The sequence below is a fragment of the Macrosteles quadrilineatus genome, unplaced genomic scaffold (assembly GCF_028750875.1).
Source record: "Macrosteles quadrilineatus isolate MER2022 unplaced genomic scaffold, UCM_ALF_1.0 Scaffold_7__1_contigs__length_78375512, whole genome shotgun sequence".
Taxonomy (NCBI): Eukaryota; Metazoa; Arthropoda; class Insecta; order Hemiptera; family Cicadellidae; genus Macrosteles; species Macrosteles quadrilineatus.
The window spans coordinates 23,815,986-23,842,741 of NW_026542600.1; the positions used below are offsets into that span (position 1 = coordinate 23,815,986).

Below are 26,756 nucleotides of genomic sequence, written 5' to 3' on the forward strand. Positions count from 1 at the left end.
GCTAAAGCAGAAAGCAGCAACACCATTGAAAGTTGATAAACTTATTTTAACGTGTTGTCTGTCAGTCATAGAATATACCCCGCATCAGATCATTCTCACGTTGTTCAGTGGAGTTTCTCCTAATACCTGTCCCAAAGTTTTGAAAGTATGGATTCATTTGTCAAAAAAGGTTGGATAACTCTTGTAGCTGTAAGATTTGGATAACAATTTTAATTTACTCTCTTTGAACAGCGTATATTATTTGAATCCCCTAAATTATAAAAATAAACTTGACCGTAACAACTCAATCGTTGAATACATCGTTGAATGGATCGCAATGTTATATCGTATGTTTCTGTTTGTTGTTAAACGCTATAATCCAAATAATTTAACTTGCTTATTAACGAACTTTAGATGGGGAGACAATCATACAGTAACTAACAGCACATGGGTAGTAAATTTTATTAATCTATTATGTCGTAAATATAGATTACTGTTGAAGCTTTTCAACCCAAACGAATGTTCCAGATTATAAACATTTAACATATCTTTATAACGGCTACATAAATAAGGACATATACCATTTTATATTTTAATGCTGAGATCTTTGTGTTTCAACTTTACATTAATACTATTAAAGGTATTCGCTTGGGGAGGGCATTTCCATATTTGGGGGAGGGTGAGGTCCTTGGAGGCGGGGGTTCGCCTCCGTGGATGGAATGAGAATCCTGACGCAGGTAGAGCTGAGGATTATAAGGGTTAATCTGGAACCGTGGGCGAACTGAGACTAATTAGGTTACGGGCGAATTGAAACTCGGGCGGAATAGGACTACACGTGCGGGGTTGTGTCGATCTAAATTTTGGCGCGTGACTTGAGTGCGCCCTATATACACATATCAATCCTTGTACTGTACCGGCTCACCCTTTGTTGAACATGAATACGTTCCATGCACAGATCCGTAGCCTATGTGAATGTGCAAATGCAAAGGTTAAAAGAGGCTGCCAACCTTTTTAAAAATAAGAAAAAATGTGATTTGCCAGTACCTCTTTCTGTGAAGGTTGTCACCCTAGCTATAGAGAACTAAAAATTAATTTTGCATCATATCTCAGAATGCATCATTATCTACCATCCGTTTGTGATGAATGAGCGGTGTGGGCTCATTTGAAGGTCTTAGTCAGAGGGGACCACCTCCAAATTACAGATTTTCTACGTCATATTCTCCTTCTAAAAATGCAACCTAGAAAAAATACGAATTTAGATATATGAAAAATGTAAGTAGGCCTATAATGTGTCCCACAAAAAATGTATTACCATGCAGTAAAATATTTCTTACTTCATGATAAAATTATCTGACATACCTACATAATATCCACATAAATTAACTACTACTGTGGTCCTTTCAAGTAAACATAAATTATTTAGGTTTTATACATTTGTGTACATGTACATGGATTTTACCAATTTTACTTTTATTTTTGCACAACTAAATCATACTAAACCTCTCTTAAAACAGTGATTATAGCAGTAAAGTAAAATTATATATGTATATGCTGATTGATCAGTATAAAACAGTGCTTAGATAGGCATTTGAATATTTATTGCAAACTGTAGAAGTAGAAAACTGAAACCACAGAGCGAACCTGGACTATTCATTGTAATAACCAACCTTTCACGTGGCACGAATGAATAGGCCTACGTCACCCAGGACATCACGCAGCATGCATACAGATATTTTTAAATTAATGGATCATTAACACTTATATAAAACAAAAAAAAATGTTTTCGTTCATTAGCAAATGATAAACCTTAGTTTGATTTCAGATGAGAAGATATATCGAAACCCTAATAAAGTGTGTGTAACTTTGCAGCTTAAAAAACTTTTAATGTGAGTCTTAAACTGTGATTTTATAATATTCTTGTTCAAATTGGGTTTGATATCAAGTGCCATTATACAGGTCTAAAACAGATCCACGACCTTCTGACATTATGAGCTTCTATAGATAAGCTTAGCTTGTGTAACTCAGAGCTGTGTTTATTCATTTCTCAAGATAGCATTTTCTTGTACCATTGAGAGCAAAACTAACCATTGTAAGTAGTACCTTTATAGATATCATCATAATATGCAACAATATATAATTCAAAATAGAATCTGTTATTTATTAAACTTGTTTGGCCTAGTTTATCCAAGAAATCGTAAGCCAATACTGTAAGATATTTTTACAACTTAGAAGTGTAGCCAACAAATGTTATAAAAAGTAGTTACCATAGCTAAGATAAAAGTCAGAGTATTATTATTTATCTGTAGGTACTAAAAGAAATTTTATAGTGTTCAAATTAAATATTAATTTGTTTTTAAAAGTTACAATCAAACCCAGCTTTTACAAACCATCTGAAAACCCTGCCAGAATTAATTTGTTACAGTAAATAAAATACACCCACCGCAGCTAACCTGCAGATGCGAATCTCCATTTACTGGTTAGATTTCCACTAAAATAATTACCTGAAAACTATCAGATTTATTTCCTATGACATTAATTTTAACGAGTGCTTAGGTTTGCTGCTACAGAGAAGGTAATGGTGTGTTTTTAAATGAAATGTTGATATCTTAGTTTGAAACCAACAATATTGCCAAGTTTTATTTAAAAATATCCATAAACAAGCCAACTAAAAGAGTTTATTTAGTCTCCATAAGAATAATATGGGAATTAGTTAATTTACATTTTCCCCAGTTACAGTTAGGCAACGCTTTAATATAATAAATTATTTCTTTTTAAGCTCTAAAATGGTTTAGAAATAAATTGTGGCATTTTATGTTTTCAGCTTCAAAATGGGGAAAATGTTTACCCCCCGGTTCACAGAATATGGGGACATAATTATTGCATGATATTTTTTTCATTTTGAGTTGGTCAGTATAACAATTTTTTATTTTTAAGAGAAAACAAGCTGTTATAGAATTATGTCTTTGTGCGTGGACATGCATGTGAACTGTATGGTACTCTAGCCTCTCATTCTGGTGCCTTGCCACATGCGACCCGTGCTGCTAGCGACCCAAAGATTTGGGCTGGAAGGTCAGGGATGTAATTTTCAACCCTGATGTAGTTGGCATGATTAGAAAGAAAGAAATTCTCCAGAAAAAAAAATTATAAGAAATATTCTTTAAAATAACGAGGGAAATGTGGAACAAAAATGAGAAAGGTATTTTGAAAGGCTCGACTTAAGAATGAAACATTTTCGAAGAGTTTAAAAAGAGGACTCACTTAAAGAAATGTTTGAGCGCATTACTGTATGTAGTAAAATTGGAATATTGTCACGGCAATGATACAAAACAATTGTACAGTATAAATAGCTATTTTAAGTCAAGGTAAATCTGTAATTTCAATGTTTTAAAAGTTGGAAATAAAACAAAAAAATATTTAAAATGTGGTTGCTTAGGCCAACGTCAAAACTCATCTTGGTACAAGCTGGAAACCAAGTATAACCCCTCCTACCCGACCATGACGGGAACGGGTCGTGGTCTGATATCGTGAGGAGTACGTCTGATCTCCGCGACATCGGTATCGTCTCCCGCGACAGTGGCAACACCCGAAGGCGGGGACACACTTGTCATACACCCTTCCGATCCTACTACGATCCGATTTTCGGGATTCCAGAAGGATCGGTGCGGGATTGGAGGGGGTGAACCATATGGTTCGATGGGGTGAACACATATGTCATATACGCTTCCGACCCATCTCCGATTTCCTCCTCTGGGTCGATCAACACTCGCCAGTCTGATTTGTAAACTACGTGCAGAAGGTGAAAAACATGTTCAAAAACTTAAGTCAGACATCTCTGGAGGGCAGGAGAAAACGGATAATTTGGGTCCATTCTGCATGTAAGGAAAGTTAGGTGGAAGGGCCCATCTTATATATTAAACACTTAGGTTTTTCTCTCTCGAGTTCGTTTGGCTCTTCTACCCGTCCGATTTTCATGATTGAGGTCTCGAATTAAAGGTATGCACGCACAGATTTAAAATCAAGCATCGGCATATATATTTATCTTAAACCATTGTTCCTAACCCTCGATTATTCTTATACCTTAAGAATACAAGTGATTTTTAAGAAACAACCCGTCCTGCATCCGACAAACGATTAGACTGCAGTGTCGGTGCGTGATCGGAGTCAAAATCGGAGTAGGATCGGAGTATGACGTGACACGTGTCGGAGAGGTGTAAACACCCGCGTTCAAAGTTATATACCATTCCTCTCTCCGACAGTCGTACCACAGTATGATCGGAGTCGGACCGGAAGGGTGTATGACAAGTGTGTCCCCGCCTTTAACGGCAACATCCGCGATCGGCCTTTCGGTTTATTATGTTAATTCAGATCATCTCTCTACCCACATAGAGCTCTGATAGACGGAACATCCGTTCACTTAGATTCTAATGTAGACGTCTCATCTATGTGCAAATCAGATCGTAGTTAAATAACCCAACCAAAGTGTTCTGTTGACAGAGTTTAAAATCATTCTATACTACATGATTTTTTTTACTATGATAGTTGATAGGTATGGCATAAACGGTGTTACAGTTAATCATACGTTGTCGTTTCGGTTTACCTTGGTTAAAAAGTAGTCGTGTTCGACAGAAATCAGTTACACAAGAGCGCTTTGCTGTAGGCGTTGACTCAATTTAATTACGTTCATGTTTGTTCAGAACTTTAACATGGAATGAAATGTTTATCTCCATCCATAATCAAAAATATTACCTAACGCTTTGTTTATAAACTAGGATTACAGGTCAGGTAAATGCAGGTCTTAAACTCTCATGAGTCTTTTAATTTGCTTGTCTTTGCTGGAATGTACAAGGTTTACCTAAGTAAACATCCAAACTTCAGAAAATGGTTCTATGGATCAAAATAAAAAGAAAATCAAGAATAACACTTTTCCAAGATCGCTTTTATCCTTGAATTTGTTTTCAACTGATCATTATAAAACATGGTATGTATGTTCAGGTAAAAGATAAAAAAACTATTTTAATCCAATATAAATTTAAAAATGACGGCGATTTTAATTTTGTATATTAAAATTGCTAAAGAATTAGTAGTTTTTTTAAAAATACGTTTAGAACATTTTTATTTAGCAATTAAAATATCCTATCAAACGACACCAAGTCCAAAGAACAAAAAATAACTGAAATATCACAATTTTGAATTGTAAATGTGCCTCATTTGTTTTGCTTTATTTTCTTGTTGTAGACAGGAATAATATTTTGTTTATGTTTCCTTAAACTTTTAATTAATGCACTTAATTGAGTTTCAGACAAATAATTAAAAAAATATGGCTTTACCTTCGAATAACCTGAAATTGAGATTCATGTGGCAGTACATTGGAGCGATGACAGGTATGCATTATTGTTTATAATTTATAAAAATCGTCAATCATAAACTGTCTTTAATATAATGATGAGGTGTCTCCTATAGGCCTATAGTGATTGGTTGAGAGTATAATTATTACTAGTACTGTACTATATTTATATTTATACTTTTTTCTCATACAGTATATAGTATTTAGAGGAAGTATGGTTTTCGTAAATTTTTTGAGGTTGCATTTTAGGTGGAAATATATGTATTGAGTTTCCCTGAATCCAAAAAAGTGGTTTTTGAAGTGATGAATGTGTGTGTGTGTGTGTGGGTGTGTGTGAGCGTGGATGTGTACAGAGCTACCAGCCTAAACATTTTGTCCGATTGTGATGAAATTTGAAAAATATACTGGCATTTTGTCTCCGTTTGTTGAAATTTTGATTTTTAATTTCATTCTTTATGTTGTTTTTCTGAATCACTAATGATATAATATATTTATGTACATAAGGTTACATTACATTGATCGCCAAGTGATCCATGTAAGTCCGAGGAATAGGATGACGCGTTTCGACGTCAAAGCGTTATTGTTAACATACAAAAACTTGTCTAAACCATATGGTCACGTCACAGTCTTTTCCCGTACGAAACACATAACCGGTACAAAAATACATTTAAAGTAGGCCTTCTAACTAATTCGTGGTGATGTGACAACCGTTTCCCCGAATGAGTTAGTAGGTCTACTTTAAATGTATTTTTGTACCGGTGATGTGTTTTGTACGTGAGTCGAAAAGACTGTGACGCGACCATATGCTTTAGAAAATCTTTTGTATGATTTGACAATGACGATTTGACGTAGAAACGCGTCATCCTATTCTTCGGACTTACATCTCACTTGGCGATCAAGGCAAAGTAACCTTATAAATATATACTGTATATATTATATTATGATTTTTAATGGTGATTTTCCATAAAATCCATTAAATAACGGAAAAATTGTATCATCACAAAACCAGATAAAACGATAAAAACATTTTATGGTTTGGTTTATTTAACTCTAAAAAACGTTAGAACCCCAAATTCTGTAAAAATTACATTCATCAAAATTTTTGTGAATTTCCCATGAAATATAGTTATACTTCCGCCACTTTCCCGTTATAATTGATGTTGACAAGCAAGTGGAGAAAAAGGTCTGTTTGCGGGCAGCCACTTTTCTAACTGAGGAAAAACCACAGTTTAGGTTAGGTTAGTTTAGTTAAAAGCTTTACTCAGTTTTTATTTTTTATTTGCTGAACAGAAATAATCACAAAACCTCAAAAATTACCTAACCTTAACTGTGGATTTTCCTCGGTCGAAATAGTGGCAACCTTCTTACGAAAAAAAGACTCGGAGAAAGTATGTGTCAGTTTTGTTAGTAGTTAACTGATACTATACAGGAATGACCGTTGTCAATATACTAATGCTATACCCCTTATGTAAATGTGTCATTTAAAAATCCAAACTCAATAATTAATTGGACCTTTTGTATGTCATAATTGAGCTTTAGCTTCCTCCCAGACAGCACACTTTCTCCCCAGGACATCCCACGGATATTGCGACAGGATATGCAAGATATCCCATAGTAGTCCTATGGTCAACCTGGGATAGCCCAGGATATCCGCAGGAATGCGTAATGTCCCCGCCCGGGGATGTCCTACGGATCATGGTGGAAGTCGCTACGGATAAGCTCACAGCATATCCGTGGGCAGTGGCGTCATTTCACCAAATGCTTGGGGGGGGGGAGCAAACACCCCCAGCAAACAAGGGGGGTCCGGGGGTCCTTATTTTAATTGTCAAAAGCACTTCAAATAAAAAAAATTATGAGTAAAATTTATTTAAATTTAGGCAGAAAGTTAATGAAACTAAGAATTATTGACAACAGACAGAAACACAATAATTTTATGTTGGTAAGTTAGTCATCTAAGAAACGTGATCAGTTCCATGATGTATTAATATTATGTTTGTTATTAGATTTATGACCAATTTTTCTTGTACAACATTTAGCAATGAATACGGTTGTTCAGAGCCTATAGTTTATAACAGTTTATTTTGGTTTTTAAATAAAATACAAGTATTTAAGAACTTAAAAGCAATTCAAATTTTATCACCAATAAAATAATTTGACACAAAAGTACAAAAGGTTCTATTTAACTATATTAAATTGGTAGTCTACAATGTTCAAAATAAATTACGTAATATTTATACACATGTATAATTTTAATGCTTGAATAATTCATAAAAGTAAATGACAAAGCAATGCTTTTAAAAAATCTGAATTTTTATAAACTAGAAGTATGGTTTAGCGTACAGCACCAAACAGAAAAAGTAAATGAATAACAAAACTACTAATTTATTTAAACTCAAAATGTGCTATCTAAGACAATAAAACAATAATAATTTTTGTTTCAAATTACTGTAAAAGGATATACAGATTTTTGTCTGCTGTGCTTTTTAGGATTTGACAGGGGAAAATATTTGTATATTGGCTAGTACAGCATATTTTTTTCTCTAGCCCAGGATCCAGGGGGGGCAAATGCCCCCCCCCTGCCCTCCCCCAAATGACGCCCCTGTCCGTGGGACATCCGAGGTCATCCCAGGGTAGTCCTCAGGTTCTCAGGACATATGGGACTACTATGGGATGTCCCTGGGATGAAGTGTGGTCTGGGCCTGAACATTAAAAAAAACACAAAATAATATAGATTTAGTATGAAAAGCTTAATTATCAGTTGAGTAAATTGATTAAATAGTTAATAAAAACAAATTTTGAAGAAAAAAATGAGAAAATAGTTTTTGGCCCAGACGGGTCTCGAACCTGGTACCTTCCCCTTACCCTACCTCCTGAGCTATCCGCGCTTCATGATTATGAGTATTTTCAAGTGGTGAAAGAGTAGCCGACAATTGCAATGGTCGCAATACTTAAAATATTTTTGATACTACATTATATAATATGATTCTGTTAATCTGTTTAGGCCTCAAGTAGTTGAATTGTTTTTCTGTTAGTTGGAGAGGATACTGGTATTTGAATATAGATTATTTATTTACCATTAGATTAACACTGTTATGATTGTTTGTTATATGATTAAAATTAGTTTTCGATTATTTTATTAATTTAAAGTTTCTTTAAATACACATTTCACACAACTATGATAGAACTCTAGTTTTCCTGAACTCAGTGGTAGTAATATGTCAGTAAAGTAAAGTCAGCCCTTGCTAGCCACTGTATTAACAAGACATATTTTCAATCTGGGAAACCTTAAACTTTTAAAACTAATTATAAAACCTCATCATCTTAATGCGTGAAAATCTTATTTTATAGAAAAAACAGACCAAAATTATTTGTTAAATAATGAAGACGGCCCAATTATACTCGGAATTACGGAAAATAATTACATCAAGAACAACACTGTAATATATCCAAAATTCAAAAGATTAATTTTTCTAATATCATTTTTTATTTTTCCAATATCCTTTAAATAATCTGTTTTAACTTTGTCTAAAATTAATTTATTAAGTAAATATTTACTTTATGTACTAGTATAAACACAGCCTGAAGATGGAAACCTAGTTTCTGAAAGCGCTAGTGAATAAAACAAATTATTATATATTGTATTGGCCTTGTTGAACATTTAAATTTAGATAAACATTTAATCAGTGGTAGTAGTTTTTTTCTTCAGTTTGTTATCGGGACATTACAGGATATCCAGTGGATTTTGTACATGTCTTGGGATGTCATGGGACATTCTGGAATGTCCTATGGCATTCGTACATATCCCGGGACTTTACAGGATATCCTGAGGTTAACTTACAAATCCCGGGACATTACGGTATATTGTAGGATATCCTGTGGATTTCGTACTCATCCCGGGATATCCTGAGGCTAGCGTACATATCCCGAGACATTCTCAGGACATATGGGACTACTATGGGATGTCCCTGGGATAAAGTGTGCTGTCTGGGCTTGTTTTCTGGAAATGGCACAACATTAGACAAAGCAAAATTTTGGAGATGGTAAAATGAATCTGAGATGAGATAACCAACTACTTAAGATATCCAACTACTGTACCTCAAACTGTCAACTATGCTACCGTACACAAACACTGGTCATGCGAGTTTCAACATTAGTCCAGTCCTTGATGAACTAACCATATTTGAAACAAATAGTTTATTTGAGTTAATATACAAGCATGTTTTAATGGTATAAGTTCTGTTTGCATAATTGTTAATGAGTTTTTTGTATACCTGATTATAATTTATTCTTCCGGTTGGTTATTGTCAAAACTTTCCCATGGTCTTGCACCTACCAGTGAATGCAGGGAGCGCTCTGAATTTACATCAGCCATTTCATATTTCTCTTAGTACAATTAATTGCTGATCTTCAAACATACTGTATAGGCTTTCGCAGATGGTGTCATGAGACTTCATGGTGGTATTTGGCGTATACTGCGTCCTCATTCGTAGATTGTTTCCAGACTGTCACCTAGCCACTTCGCAGTAAGGATGAAACGTCTGTCAGCTATTGACGAATGAGGTCTCAGTTGATGCCAAAACCTCCATTTTGGTCACAACTATTTGCTGCTTAGGAATTAGGGTGGATTCCTTTCAGTCTCAGTTTTAATATGCAATTTATATCTTATATATATATTTGTGTGTGTGTGTGTTTTGAGAAAATTATTCCTTTTAAAATAATAAGAGTATAAAAATACTTAAATCTATATTATTTGTAATGTTTCAGTGGCATTACCAATGCTGATGCTGGGCATGGCTACCGCTTGGCCATCTCCTACATTACCCAAGATCAAAGAAAACAATGCACCACTCTCCTTGGACCATTCCGAGATATCTTGGGTGGTATCTCTCATGTTCTTTGGTAACACACTAAGCCCTTTACCTGTTGGTCAACTCATGGACAAGATTGGAAGGAAATGGACCTTGTACGTGTTAAACGTAATGCCTCTAACTGCATGGATTATCACGTATTACAGTCGCTCTGCATGGTACTTGTATGTTGCTCGTTTCCTCAACGGATTGGCAGCGGGAGCAGCCTACACAGTATGTGCCGTCTATATTGGAGAGATAGCAGAACCGTCTATAAGAGGGTCAATGTCCAACTTTAACAACCTTTTCAAAACTCTGGGTGGTCTATTAGTATTTATTGTAGGTCCCTATGTGTCATATGAAACTCTTGCTCTCACCTGTGGTCTGGTGCCAGCCTTGTACTTCCTTGTGGCGGCATTCATCCCGGAGTCTCCATATTATCTTGTTATGATGAACAGAAAACAAGAAGCAAAAGAGGCTCTGAGGTGGTTGCAAAGGAAAGACGATCAAGCTCTTGATCAGGAATTAGCAATGGTAGAAAAAACGGTAATTTCCCAGACACAAAATAAAGGTTCAGTCAAAGATCTGTTCAAAGATAGAGCAAATCGTAAGGCAGTTGGCATTACTATGATCTTATCCGTGGTAAAAAATCTGAGTGGATATGATGTGATGATGGCTTACACCTCCACAACACTTCCTCCTGAGGCATTTAATTCCTTTGGTCCTAATGAATGTGTCATCATCCTGGGAGTGATATCAGTAGTTACATGTATTGGCTCTATATTCATCTTAGATAAATATCCTAGAAGATTTTTACTGACTTTGTCATCTCTAGGTTGCTCAATTATGACACTTCTTCCAGGCCTCTGGTTTTTTCTGAATGATAACACATCAGTCGATGTTTCAGCGTTCGCTCAGATACCATTCTACTGTTTTGCAATACATGCTGTGGTGTACTCAGTGGGCCTTGGACCTATTGTTGCCAATGTAAAGGGAGAACTCTTTTCAGCCAATGTAAAGGCAGTTTGTTCAGCTATGACTAGTATTGTGTTTGCCATTTTAAGTTTTCTTTCGACAAAAATATATCTTATAATTTCTGACTCTATGGGTGTCTATGTAAATTACTTACTATATGCAATAGGGTGTGCTCTTGGAACACTGTTAATCCGTAAATATGTGATAGAAACTCGAGGTAAATCTCTACATGAAATTCAGATCAGACTCAGTGAACGAAACAAGACTACTAGTGTATCTGTTATCTCTAATAGATAACATAAAAATCCGCTCTTGTGATATACTGAACTAAACAGATTGATTAATGAACATTTCTCAACAATCCACGCTAGGAGGGAGGCGAGTTGGCAATGGCAAATAGGGTTGGAATGTTGGAAACTGGGAACGAGTAACACTTTTTCCAGCAGCACCTGACATTTAATTTTGAGGGAATTATTAGTCTAGTCTGTCAATTATTATTTTTCTCACAAAAGCCTTTGATTATTACAAAACAATATTTAATGTCTAGTGAATATAAGAAGTAGGAAACTCACCTGGCCCTATATACATATATGTATTCTATAACATAAATGATTAGAACACTGAGCAACACTAAATTTACTCAAACTATCTCTTGTGATTGTAAGGATCTAGTTACCTACTTAAAATATACGGTTCTTTAATACATAATATCCAAGGTGGTCTAAAAATCTGTACCTTATTTTAATGTTTACCATTAAGACTAAAATAGTTTATATTTATAATATTATATATTATTATATAATAGCACATTTTATTTCGATTGGACACTCCAATCATCATCAGAACAAATAGGAGAATGAACATTGGGTAGTTTTGTCATAGTTTCGTCATTCGCCTATTGGGTCTGATGATGATTGGAGTGTCCAATCGAAATCGATTACCACTTATTTGTTTATTTACCGTCTTGTGAGTAACAATATATGCGTAAATATACGTTTTAAGTGTTATAAGACGTTTATTTTATTTACTTTCTGCATATTTATCACAATATTATCACGTTCAGTCGATTGACACTTGTTTGAGAGCAATGTCGACTTTCTCAAACTCCGTGTCTCTAATGTTACTATGGCTAGGCCTAGGGTAGAAGAAAATGCAAAGGTTGGTTTTAGGTACCGGTATGAAATACGATGATATCTAGGGGTTTATGTTTTTTGGAAAGCACAAAATTATGAAAACTCATCTGTCAAAGGAATGAGAATTTGTTAACTGTCATAGAAAACTTGTCTGCTATAAATTCTAATGTAAGTAAAAAAATAAACCAACGGATATCATTGGTTTTGAGTAAACAAAACCAGATGGTATTCTGCACCTCATTAAGAGTATGTAATTAAGACTATTTTTAGGACCATTGGGCATTGGTGTAGTCGTAAATTGTCCATTGTGGGAACGATCACCATTTTCACAGAATACAGGTCGCTTACCAATAGGTTTTTCGGGGAAATCAGCCCATTACAGACTTAGGTTTACTGCACAGTCTTATTTTACAACCAAACGACTTTTCGACTCACATCATTCTTGAAAAAATGATGAACTATCACAGGTGTAAAATTAAAATGTATGTTACGCATTTTGTGTGATTTTTTTGGTTTTTTTAGTTAATATTACTTGAGAGAGAATATCCTTTATAAATAGACTGGAAATTAGACTATACATTTTACCGTACATCATTCATGTTGAGTAAACGAAATTCAATTTTTTTAAACCCAGTGATTTTTGTATTTCAGTAAATTGTTTTTATATAAGCCACAATAGTTATAATATCTATGTATTGTCATTTTGATTTTGTTTCTTAGTGCCAATTCCGAGATCTTGGATGCTTGAAGTACCCCCCCCCCCCCCCACTGACATTGCATCCGCGACGTGGTCGTCAGGTTATTTTACTATCTTGCTTTTCAATTTTTAATACTCAAATTATATTTCGATTTGGCAGATTGCGTGCATATATATAGGTTACTTATATTGTCTGTGCTTATACTGTCTTCTCAATCCTATTTGTTATAGCTCTGCGGCCGCCGTTTCGCAGATTACCTTATTGTCGGGTGCGTCCCTTGAAGTTCCAGATCTGGCCAGATTAAAAAAAAACCAGATCCGGCCAGATCTGATTTTGGAACATAAAAACCAGATCTGGGTTAAGTTACCTACTTATAAAGAAAATTATTTTAATAAAACAAAAACGAATATAAGATGTTTTAACATGGAAACCTAATGAACAATGCATTAAAAATTTAATAAAATTAAAAAGTGAAAAAATCGTAACAAAATTTAACACTCCCGACCGAGACTCAAACCAGGGACTCAAGCGTTGAAGTCAGATCACGCTTTTTAGCCATTACACCACGGCCACTTCTAATTAGGCACCGTAACGGAAGCCGTTATTTTTGTAAGACATCATTTCCCAAAAGTTGTCTTGCTCGGTCGAACTTTTACCAAACGAAATTCGACTGACTGCAACATTTCCAACAGATTTAATCATGTATTGATCTCATAGGCCTATCTAATGAAGTGAAAATTGGAATATTTTAAAGGAAATGTCAAGAGGGGTTCACCAGTTAATTAACAATTAAAATGTTAATGGAGAATACTGTAAAATGTTGTATGTTGTAGTTTGTTTGTTTGGATATATTTTGATCAAACCTGGTAATTTATTTTATACTTAGCTGTTAATATTTTACTAATAAACACTCTTTATTAGCCTTCAGGTAGCAGCAAACCTAGGTACTCATTAAACTTAATTTTATTCAAATAGATTGAATGGAAAATCTGGCAAATGGAAATTCGCATAGCCTGCAGGTTTATTGCGGCAGGGGTACTTTCTTAATTTTGTAGTTTGTTTTACTAAAATAGGTACAATAGTAGCCCTTTATCTAAACAATTGTATAATATTTAACCAATAAATTGTGAACATTTTCAAACATTTCTCGTTCAAAAAGGGCTGCCAATGTTTGTTGTCATAGGAATTAAATTGCACTATATTTAGTATTTTTTCCCATTGCACCGTCTTTAGTTACAATATTTAAATGTTTTCCATAGCATTGTTTGTAGCTTTAACTTTCATTCTCATTCGCTCATAGAATTCAATAAACTTTTAAAATACATTAATTTAACAAATAAAAGTCAGAAGTGTTACAGATTCTGGTGTGTGCGACTAATATTATTTAAAAGGTATGACTCAGATCAGGTATATCTGGTTGCCATATATGGACTCATTTCAGATCTGGCATCACAGATCTGGTCATATCTGAACTAATACCATATCAGGTCAGATATGGGTGTCAGATCCGGCCAGATCTGGGATGTGTCCAGATATGTAATCCCAGATCTGGCACCCACATCTGGTCAGATTAACTCATATAAAACCGGTTCCATATCTGGCTGGATCTGGAACCAGTCCACTTTTCCATAAGGGGTAGTCGTACACTAAATTAAATGACAGTACATTTTTACGTGATTTTTTCATTTGCAATGCGTCAACGGTTAATAAATCAAACATATACATTACAAGACACGACACGAAAACATTTAAGCAAGAATAAATAAGAATTTCCCTGGGATATGCCTGTTATAGTAATTAATTTAAATTTTTTGAGAGTTTTTGATCGATAGACGGGAATATCTTCGGCAGATACCTAGAATATCCAAAATATCTTTTTTTCTTAATTTGTAAAATTCACTAAGAATTCAAGTATTTCTTGAGATATGCAACATAATACTGATTCCAAGGTAATGTATATATATATATATATATATATAGAAACGTAATTATATATATATATATATATATATATTAACTATAATGTTTACGTAATTACTTAGTATGGTTGGTTAATATATTCATGCAGAGAAGATCCGTGGAAGATCCCAGGGATATCCCCAGGACCAACCTAGGATATTGCACATATCCCACAACAAATACATTTTGGGGATATCCTGGAGACTTCCTATGGATATTCTCGGTAGGCTACCTATATTAAAACATATTTTATAGTATTGGATGTATTTTTTTTAAGGTGACAAGTGCTTTATAAACGTAATTAAAAAGGATTTCAATATTATTTCGAATTGAAAATAACATTACCAATGATTTATAAAAAATAATCACGTTTTTCGATCATATCCATAGGACATCCTTTGGAGATCTGTAGGAATTCCCCGTGGGGCAGAATAATTATCCAACTCAAAATTTTCACCTTATTATATTAATAATACACCTGCTTATATTATTATTAATAATAATAATAATGCAAATATTTCCTTTTTAATTAATTTTAAATTCTAACTTATTTGAGAAAATTTATTAGTTGAACAATTTAGGGGGGAATATTAATTAATCATATAACAATTATAATTTATATTCAAATAACAGTATCCTCTCCATCTCCCAGAAAAAAAAAACAATTTAATAACTTGATGCCTAAACAGAATCATAGTATCACAAAAAATATTTAAGTATTGCGACCATTTTTGTAGCTGTCGGCTCCTCTTAAACAGCTTGAAAACTAGTAATATCACAATCACAGATAGCTCAGAGGTAAGGTAAGAGGTTCATAAGTCGAAGGTATCCGGTTCGAGACCCGTCTGGGGTGAAAAAAACTTCTTGTTTTTTTTCAAAATTTGTGTTATGAACTATTTGATCATAATACTCAACTGATAAAAGTGCTTTTCAAACTAAATCTTTATTATTTTGTGTATTTATGTATGATATCCTGATGGGATATCCCAGGGATCAGGATTTGGGTGGACATAGGGATATCCCAGGGAGTTCCCCAGGAAACTCTGAGGACTTTTGTGCGGGATATACAGAGGATATCCCCCATCCCACTGGGATATCCCCAGGTCATTCCAAGGATCTTCTTGTGTTGTGTGGGTCCATATCAGACTGGACTCGTATCATCGCTGGAGAGTTCAAGTCCGTTTCATTAGGATTGTAGAATGGGATATCGCTATCTTGATGCTCTAGCGAATCTTGTCAGATCCCAGTTCAATCTATGCCAGGGGTGCCCAGAAGAGGGGGGGGGGGCATGGTGCAACTTGCGCCATCATAATTTTTGGGGGGGGGCATAATTTTTTTTGGTTGGATTTTGATTTTTGTGAAGGATTTTATTCCCTGCAAAAAATTACAAAAAAATATACTACTAGAATCATACGCAACAATACTGTTTATTTATTTAAAATCCTTTAATCTGGATTACCAATGTCAAGTTTGCCGTTTAGACCAACACCAATTTTCACGTCAATACGTAAATGTATTGCTCTGGTTAAGAAGACGGTTGGTAGGCCTAGTGGCTCAACTGGCAACCCTGTCTCGCTGTCTGTCACAGCCATATGTAAATTATGAGTTTGGCAAAATTCGTATGAATCGTGTTTTTTACATTTGTACCTTATAATTTTGCATGAATCACGATAAATAATTGATTTATTTAGTCATTGCTTTTGACAATTATTACATTGCGTAGAATACTTATTCTAATATTTAGTAGGCTACAGTAGGGAGCTGGTTACATAGTTGTTATCAAATGACACTGTAAGTTATATAAAACTACTTAAATAGAGCTTATAAAACTCATTCATCATATTTCTTAAATAAGGCTATTATTGATTTTATTAGCTTTTTTGTCATACTCTTGTAATTTAATCCTTAAGGAAACAATTTACAAAATCAGCAATATAACTCGTTCCAAAGTTTAATGAAGTAAGATTCTGACATTATACTATATTTACCACTAAGATTTTATAATTTCACAATTTATTTAGGCCTAATGCAAAACATCTGGTTTCAGTATACAAGATAACCCCCATCATTATTGAAAGAATATTGAATCAATGCATCACTAAACTTTGTAAATTAGAATACATTACATATATTTTGTCATTGCTGGTTTGCAAAGGATACTACAACAATGTTACCGTATATTCGGACTGTATGATACACTGCAAAATGTACCTCATTAGTTTTATTATATGTATCAAACAAATTAGTGACTATTTTATTCATACTATTGAAGGTTTGACTGTAGTATAGGCCGGTGCAAGGTATTTTTTGCTGGACTGGACATGCAAGAGTAATTTTGGCACCCCCTGATATATAAACCCACTCCTATTTACATGAATCCTATCATTGACTATATAGTCAATGATCCTATCTATATAATGAGGTAGGCCTATAAGTATTTTTCGAAGAGTATATATTTAATGCAATATATGCAAATTTTGTTCCCAATATCGTTTTTGAAGACCCACTCCCACTTATTTTACTTTAAAACTCATGTCTACGTAGATGTGCGATGTGCAAACTGATTTTGATTTTATTATTTAAGCCATTTAACTCGATAACACCGCATAAAACAAATTTGCAAATTACGAGTAGTTTTGTCATACTGCAGCATAAAGTCATTTTTAATCAATACATTTGCGAGTCTAATGTGGCTCTTTTACTCCCTCTGGAGTAAAAAGCCTTTTTAGCCCCAATGGAGTTAATCAGACGGGCAGATAAAAAGTGAAAAGAGTCACCTTATGCCCTAGAGATGAAATTTTCATTTTTTCATTTCAAGTAAAACATGCCTAGCCGCTTTTCCTATGAACCACATCCAGCTGTTTTCTTAATTATCGATAGAGATAGGGACGCATCAGGGCGTATTTTAACTTGATTGTAACAAAAATCACAGAATTTTGATTAATCTACCCAAAATTGAGCAAAAGAATGAGTGTGAAATTTGTTTTGATTTAAAATACGAGAATCAGTTTACCTATTGTGTTTTCTTTATAAACTCAATAGTAATAGATGTTGCCATTAAGAGACGAGATGAGAAAAAATAATTGCAAAATGTTAATGCAAAAATGTGTAGGGGTGTTCAACTCAACGGGGAAAGGTTTGTGAATTCTACATACATTCTTTATCAGTAAAATTGTAACTTTTTAATTACAATATAATTCACCACAAATCAAAATTTGTTCTCTCTTCAGGTAGTTGTCTCACGAAAACCGTGTAGTTATGCATAAGATAACGACCACGTGTCTATAATAGGTTACACGAGAAATAATCATAACGTTGCCGTGATCAATGGAGATAACCACGACCATAATCGCAGGATATTTAAGGATTCATAGTCAATGATATGACAAAGACTGTTACCGTGAAGTCCGTTCTCAGAGTTTTTGCTGGTTGCTATCCAGAGAATAGAAGTTTGCAAAATTGCCGTGAACTTGGGGAAATTACCCATGTAGCACAGATGGTTGGGCCAACGTTGGCCAACTGTGGGACAGTTGGTCGATGGTTGGTTGGAGCTTCCACAACCAACCAACCGTTGTCCAACTGTATATCTCGTAGTTGGGCCAACCAATATTTACAACTGTGGACCAACATCGGTTCATTGTTAATGAAATACATTAATATGCATTGTTGGGTATCATACATCAAGCCAACCGTTGTCCAACCGTTTTTCACTCCGTTGGACCAACAAAAGATACTTTTGTTGGACCAACGATGGTCCATAGTTGAGTTTACACGACTTTCATTCTCTGGGTCTAGCTTTCACAACATAATTATAATAAAATATCTGGTTTTACAATACCTGCTTTATCAGTTCCAAAAGTTTCCAAAAGTTTTTGGAACTGATAAAGGTATTGTAAAACCAGATATTTTATATATTACAGTTCCGGGGCTACAACAATGAATTTTAATAATTATAATAATGCAAATATTTTTAAAATTAATATTCTTTAACTTATTTGCAACAATTTAAGGGGAAAGAGTAATTATAATCATATAACAGTCAATTATAATAGCATTAATAATCTAACGGTAATTAATTAATCTATATTCAAATACCAGTATCCTCTCTAACTCCAAAAAAAAATAACTACTTATGATGCCTTAACAGATTAACAGAATCATATTATACTGTGTAGTATCAAAAATGTTTGAAGTATTGCGACCATTGCAACTGTCGGCTACTCTTTCACCACTTGAAAACTCTCTGTATCAACAATCACAGATAGCTCAGTGGTAAGGTAAGAGGCTCATAAGTCGAAGGACCCGGGTTCGAGACCCGTCTGGGCCAAAAAATTTTGTTCCAGCTTTTTTTCAAAATTTGTTTTTATGAACTATTTAATCAATTTACTCAACTAATAATTATGCTTTTCGTACTAAATCTTTATCATTTTGTGTGAAATAATTTTGGTTGGGCCATTGTTGGACAAAGGTTGGCTGGAAAACAGTTTAAAGAGGTGACATTTCTACCGTTGGCCAACTGTGTGGCTCCACAATTTACCAACGTTGGCCCAACCATCTGTGCTACATGGGAAATTTTGTTCCCAATATCGTTTTTGAAGACCCACTCCCACTTATTTTACTTTAAAACTCATGTCTACGTAGATGTGCGATGTGCAAACTGATTTTGATTTTATTATTTAAGCCATTTAACTCGATAACACCGCATAAAACAAATTTGCAAATTACGAGTAGTTTTGTCATACTGCAGCATAAAGTCATTTTTAATCAATACATTTGCGAGTCTAATGTGGCTCTTTTACTCCCTCTGGAGTAAAAAGCCTTTTTAGCCCCAATGGAGTTAATCAGACGGGCAGATAAAAAGTGAAAAGAGTCACCTTATGCCCTAGAGATGAAATTTTCATTTTTTCATTTCAAGTAAAACATGCCTAGCCGCTTTTCCTATGAACCACATCCAGCTGTTTTCTTAATTATCGATAGAGATAGGGACGCATCAGGGCGTATTTTAACTTGATTGTAACAAAAATCACAGAATTTTGATTAATCTACCCAAAATTGAGCAAAAGAATGAGTGTGAAATTTGTTTTGATTTAAAATACGAGAATCAGTTTACCTATTGTGTTTTCTTTATAAACTCAATAGTAATAGATGTTGCCATTAAGAGACGAGATGAGAAAAAATAATTGCAAAATGTTAATGCAAAAATGTGTAGGGGTGTTCAACTCAACGGGGAAAGGTTTGTGAATTCTACATACATTCTTTATCAGTAAAATTGTAACTTTTTAATTACAATATAATTCACCACAAATCAAAATTTGTTCTCTCTTCAGGTAGTTGTCTCACGAAAACCGTGTAGTTATGCATAAGATAACGACCACGTGTCTATAATAGGTTACACGAGAAATAATCATAACGTTGCCGTGATCAATGGAGATAACCACGACCATAATCGCAGGATATGACAAAGACTGTTACCGTGAAGTCCGTTCTCAGAGTTTTTGCTGGTTGCTATCCAGAGAATAGAAGTTTGCAAAATTGCCGTGAACTTGGGGAAATTACACAGTGGCGGCGATTTGTTCTTGAGAGGTGGGGGGGGGGGGGGGGGGTGAAATCTAGATTTATTGTTGACATAATTCTATTTTATAATTTTGATAAATATTCCTTGTGAAAGTGGTGGGGCAACTGCCCCCCCTGGCCCCCCCTAAACGCCGCCTCTGAAATTACAAACTGTAATTCAATAGCGATAAAATTTCTGCTTCTGTTTCAAAAATCGCAAATGTTTGTGGTATAGTCCTTATTTGTTTGGAGTCAATTGTGAAGCCTAAAAAAAACACGCTAGGTGTTCGTTTTTACTGACATATACATACTGACTAATGTTATAAATTAAAGAGTGTAGTGTGGATGTCATTCTTTGGGGGGGCATTATGCTTGGTTTGGGGGGCATGCCCTTGGGGGGGGCTGGGCACCCCTGATCTATGCAGCTTGGAAGATGGGAGGAAAATTTCGGACGCTTTGTTATCTCATGAGGATTGCAAAATGGAACCGTCGACTGCCCTGAGCTGTTCGGAGGAATACCATTCCACGTTCCTATCCGTAAGATCCAAGGATACGTTTGAGTGGTGGCACTACAATACGAGGTTGGTGCAGTATTGGATTTTCCCCATTCCAGCAGGGCTGCTTTCCGTTCCAAATTAATTTGTGTCGCCTCTTCTCTGTAAATACTTTATAGTTAATGCCTACATTATGTTAACGGAACTTTGTTCTAACCTTCGCTCAGCTGATTATTTTTGTCTATTTAGATCTTTTATGTTAATATGTTAAGTCTTGCTTAGGGAATTCCAAACCGTGTATTTAAGTGTTGTTTGGTTATTGTTTCACACAATTTATCATGGTTTCTAACTTCATTGTTGGTTTGTTTTTCTTGTTATTGTTATTTATTCAGTCATAGCCTTTATTTGTTGTTAATAGTTTTAGTTTGATATAGCTTACTTACTGTACCTTTTTGTAAAATGATGATACCGTGGAAATAAATAAATTGAATTGAATCATACATAAATTAAATTAGCTAAGTGTGCAAGTTTGATGCTGGGCAGTGGGCGGGCCATAGATTTACTCATAATACGAATAACAATAACAGGATTTATACTCAATGCTAGAATTGATTTCTCTTTTGTCAATTATTACTTTCTTTCCCTTTTCTCTCCCTCCTTCTCTACTCTCGAACTCAAACCATATTGAACAGTCGAACACAAAAAAAATCCCTTGCACTGATGATGGCTCATGGCATGGCTCATCTGGATCTCATGGCTTCCTCCTTTCCTCCATCTCACCGCACCGCAACATCATCTCTTTAACCTCGACGTCCTCGACTCGACTGCCAGCGCCAGCCCACGCCCACTGTTAGTAGTTTTAGTTACTGTTCCATCTCTTAGCTTCCAGCCTTTCCGTTCCATGTAAACTTAATTAATGATTTAGGAGTTGGATTTTGTTTCATAATAAATATGTGTGGTAAGTGAAGAAGACGAAACCCTTAAAGGTAATATTTCAAAGCTTAACCTCGTTACAGGTTCTCCATCTTTTACCCTAGGCCTAGGCCTTTGGAGGATTGGGTGTGATGACGTCATTAAAAATATAAAAATTGTTGACTAGGCCTACACATATTTTGCAAACTTTAAATAAACACATGACTTAAGTTAATTAGAGCACTGAAGCTGTGGACGTGCGTAGGATTTCAGCCTAGGCTAGTCCTAATAAAGGGACTTAAATTTGGGAACATAAAAACTCCTTTAGCGAGTGTAGGCACTGTCTTTTAAATAACTTAGGCTGTAAGCAGATCTTTAGGAGTTCTATTTCGTCGACGTCGAAGCGTTGGATGAAGTTTGGGTAAACTTCCATAAGAAAGCCTAGCCTAACTTATCTGTTGGCACAAACAACCAAATGAGTAACTTAATATTGATTATTCGATTGTTTAGTTTGATATATTGTTTGGTTCTAGGCTAGTTAGGTTAGGTTAACCGTTCAAGAGATTTAAGAGAGAGATTCAAGAGATTTTTATTTAATATTTTTTAAACGTTAATATTTGTGAGAGCGGGAACATTATTGCACCGTTATTTTTAACAAAAATCCTAGTTTCTGGTGATATAAAGGCCTAGCCTAAATCTGTATAGGTTCCTATGGCCAGATTTTTAGTGAGAACCTTCTCCCTGTTAGTTCAGTTTTTGAGTTTTTAAATGGCAGACCTTAATATATTATGTTCGTGTTGAAAATAAGTAGCCTACAGTTTAATGTTGCGCATGTGGTTCTTGCAGGATAAAAGTGCTTGCACTAGAAGTAAAAATTGGTTACATCCCTCTTGATAGCCCCTTTATCGATATCAGCTTTGTAAGGATTAAAGAACTATAGCAGCTAAACCAAGTTGAAGCCTTGGTCTGGTTAAGTTGTTAGCCTATAAACTTATTGTACATTTATAAAGATAACTAACAGAGTGTTGATTTCTTACCATCTGCTTCTTATTAGCCTATGCATACACTAGTCCTGGCGTAGTAAAAATATTGTAACTAAGTTGAAGGCTATACAGCGGTTTCAGTAATGGCGATTGTTTTGAAATTTTCTCTGTTTTGCCTCCAGGATAGGCCTAGTAATGTTAACCTTTTTAACCTATTTAACCTTATTATTCAACTGAATGGATATATTCAATAAAAAAATAGTAGGACTGATTATGGTATAAGTATTATAGAATTGAATGTTAATAATTGAACTAATTTTTTAGAAGTTTTGAACTCTTCCCAACAGGCGACTTTTATTGCCTAGGTCGGGCAAAAATGAATCAAATAAGAAAAGATAATTTTCATTTGTGTTTTTTATTCCTGTATGTATAGCCTTCATCAAATAAACACAATGAAACAGCTTATACTATCTCTAAATAATTTTTAACTTGTTATAGCTTATACACACAAAAATGGTGCGGATATATTTGCCACCCGTCATTGAAAACCAGGACTATTTATGTTACAAGCGATTGTGTAAACTACTTCATTGTGTAACTATTTCATGTTGCTAGACAGACAACAACTGTAGCTTTTAGTGCCATTAAAGTTAACGTAGTGTTGCACGCGCAGCATAGTGGGGATGGGGATTGAGTGGGAGAGGATGGCTTGTCACTTTGAAGGTCGCAACAGTTGCAGGGGAGTAAGTTAGCGCTGTGGTAGCCCGACTGCAAAAATACCAGCCAGGCTGACCCAAGATAAGGTTGTTACATCCATTTCCCGTTCGGAACATAACAACCCATATGAGGATACATCCACCACCCGTCCTTATATGTCAAAGACTTGTGCGGATATATTCGACTACCTCTCCTAAAAGGTTAGGCTAAGGGGAGGCGGAATCCCTATCCCTGTAATGCTAACGTAAGGTACCTTTTTGGAAAAACTATATGGCCTATCTCTCTGAAATTTTTGTCAGTTCTTTGTAGGCCTACCTTTGACACATGTCCTGAGTTTTTTTCAGGCTTTTAAATTAATAAATAGCTTAGATAAAAAAATGTTGGAAGTACTAAGATTTTTTCAACTTTCTTGTGATAAGTTATAGCCTATATATATTTTTTACCAAGTAGGATGGAATCAGGCCCTAAAAAAACTCAGTGTGTTTACCACTCTGGAAAAAGCTATTGCAGGAAAATATGGGGCTGAAATGTTTAAGGTAGGCAAAAATAACGCATATCGCATATTTTCTATAGGCCTACCTCTAGGCCTAAGTTATACGCCGTTTTCCACAAATTGTTATTTTTGTCATGTTATGTAATTTATTTTATGTTATGTTATTTTTGTTGTGTTATGTTTGTCATGTTGTTGTTATGTAGTTTGGTTGGAATATTTAAACAGGAACTACTAGGGATAGGGAGTTAAATTTTTACACAAAATGTATGTTATCTGTTTTCTTTCTTTCAAAGCTATTGCTGTCCCCATCACCAAGGTAACTTACATATTTAATAAAAAAAATATACAAATATATCAAAACTAAAACCTTATTTCAAAAGAATTCAGGCCTCGCCTATGCATTTGTTCCAGATTTTTTTATAGGGGTAAATATTTTTAGCACCAAAGTGTTATACAGTCCAACCTCGGTATAACGAATCTGAAGGGACCGAACTGAATATTCGTTGTATCAAGGATTTCGTTAAAACGAGGTTCGTTATATTGAGGTTGGGTTTGCAGGAATTTCGCTAAGTCGAGGTTCAGAACCAGCATCAGTCAATATAGGTCGGAATTTGACCTCATTAAAACACAAATAAAGTAGCCTAGGCTACAATACTTTAAAGTACAGTGTTTACATTGTAAAGTAGAACCTCGATTATCTGGGGTACTAAAGGGATCTTTAACATTGCGCAATCATGACATTTCTAGTCATTGACCTTGGTGCAGGTGTAAACTGTAAGTTTAAAATCACAGCTTACTCTAACCAACCTTAAACACTGCATTGTATAGCAATAAAACACTCAAAGAACAAAAGAAATCAGTAGATAGTTTTGTAAGCTGCTTGTGATAGGCCGGTAGGCTACAGTACTGCTTTAAATCACAACCGAGGAATGTCAATACCGTAATAATCATCAACTATACATTGGTGTTGCCTTAGTTTAAGCAAATCGTATTGAAAATAAAAAAAAATTATAGATAAGTCGTTATAAAAGTGTATAATCATAGCCAACTTAAAGATAATAAAAACACTCGTAAAAGGAATGTTAATACACTGATGTTGCTATTCTTTATCTTTGCTTTGTTCTTCTATTATTTTTCTCTCTTAGGTTTCTCTCAACGTTTCTCTTCATCCAAAAATTGTACAAGTCACCATAGTTACTTACCCAATCACATTTCACTAAACATTACGTCATCTCAGTCCTCAGTGAATGAAATCAGTTTTCAGTTGTAACATAGCACGCATGCAGCGACGACAGCAGACAGGGATGTGTAAACGGAGCAGACGAATGTTAGCGCAAGCGTTGACGTCACCTTTCCATTTCATTTGATGAAGAAACTGATTTTTCTAAAAACAATAATTGGGGGTGGGGGGTTCGTTGTATCGAGGGAGAGGCACAGACAATTTGTTAAGTAGAGGTTAAATTCGCTATGTAGAGGTTCTGACAATGATAAATTCGCTATATATTGAGGTGTCTTATTTTAGCCGGGATCATGAAAAATTTGTTAAATCAAGGTCGTTGATATGGGTTGTTCGTTATGTAGAGGTAAAACATACATTGTGTCTTATGGAGAGTTCTAGGGGATTCAAAAAAATTTGTTATATCAAGGAATTCGTTAAATCGAGGTTCGTTATATCAAGGTTAGACTGTATATCATTCTGTCCTGGAAGAAAAGTTCTATAATTTGGTGAAATAATTAAAAAAAGGCAAACAAATATTTACCTTAGCCTACTGCCTCCCCTTAATTTGGTTGAAAATAAAATTCTTTTTTTTTAAATAAACATCTTGTTTGTCAATATCGTAGTAATAGCAATGTCTAAACACATGGTCCATTTTTAAACGTCCTGTCCACTGAGTATATGACCAGTTCATATCACTTAACTTTCATGAATTTGTTTGCAGATTGTGATGTGCTATGGTGTTGCTGTTGAATCAAGAACCCGATTACTTCAAGACTTCTACACCAAAAAATATTTATTCAACGACTATAAAACCTTCTAAACTTAACCCCTTCCTACTCCCTACTCCTAAAACCACAACCTGAGAATTCATAATTTTGCATTAAACTGCTTATAGACTACTGCTAATAACATTTTCAAGTATCTAGGGCCCACAGTTTGAACTTAGATTTGTAACTCAATAAAATTGTTAATGTGATTCATTTTTAGTTCTAGTCATGTTTTTGGCAGATGATTTTAGTTGGCCAAGATGTGTGAACTTACGTTGAGGTAGTTAAAGGCTAAGGTTGCACATTTTTTGCCTTACTTTATAACTAGAACTCATAGGCCAAATATTTAAGCTATTTTTCATTATTTTTTTTTACTTGAAATTGTTTGATAGGAAATTTTAAATGCTAAATAAATGTTCTTGACATATTTATCATAAAATCTGCCATTTCAAATATAAAATTTAAATAGCCGCCATTTAGAAATTTGGAATTGGACCAAGTTAATTTTTGTTTCTAATACAGGTCTCTTATACGTTGAGATACATGATAAGTTTCATAAAGAGAAGGGCTTTAAATATAAAAAATAAAAATGTGAATGTAAACAAAGCGATTTTTCAAAACTTATTCTCCATTTTCTCTTTATTTTGACCATTAGATTTGTTTCTCGGGGTTTAGCTGTTTGC

General features: G+C 34.7%; 1 protein-coding gene and 1 long non-coding RNA gene across 2 annotated transcripts; both read left to right on the forward strand.

The window, feature by feature from the left end:
* The first annotated feature begins 2,032 nt into the window (after window positions 1-2,032).
* On the forward strand, window positions 2,033-16,125 carry LOC128998866 (facilitated trehalose transporter Tret1-like). Its single transcript, XM_054425223.1, has 4 exons — window positions 2,033-2,068; window positions 5,273-5,360; window positions 10,088-10,939; window positions 15,926-16,125. Exons 2-4 carry the CDS (start codon window positions 5,297-5,299, stop codon window positions 16,123-16,125), a joined length of 1,116 nt encoding a protein of 371 aa, XP_054281198.1. The 5' UTR covers window positions 2,033-2,068; window positions 5,273-5,296.
* Window positions 16,126-21,796: 5,671 nt separating this feature from the next.
* Window positions 21,797-26,298, forward strand: LOC128998424 (uncharacterized). Its single transcript, XR_008491203.1, has 2 exons — window positions 21,797-21,831; window positions 26,028-26,298. It is a non-coding gene; the product is annotated as an uncharacterized LOC128998424 (long non-coding RNA).
* The last annotated feature ends 458 nt before the right edge of the window (window positions 26,299-26,756 follow it).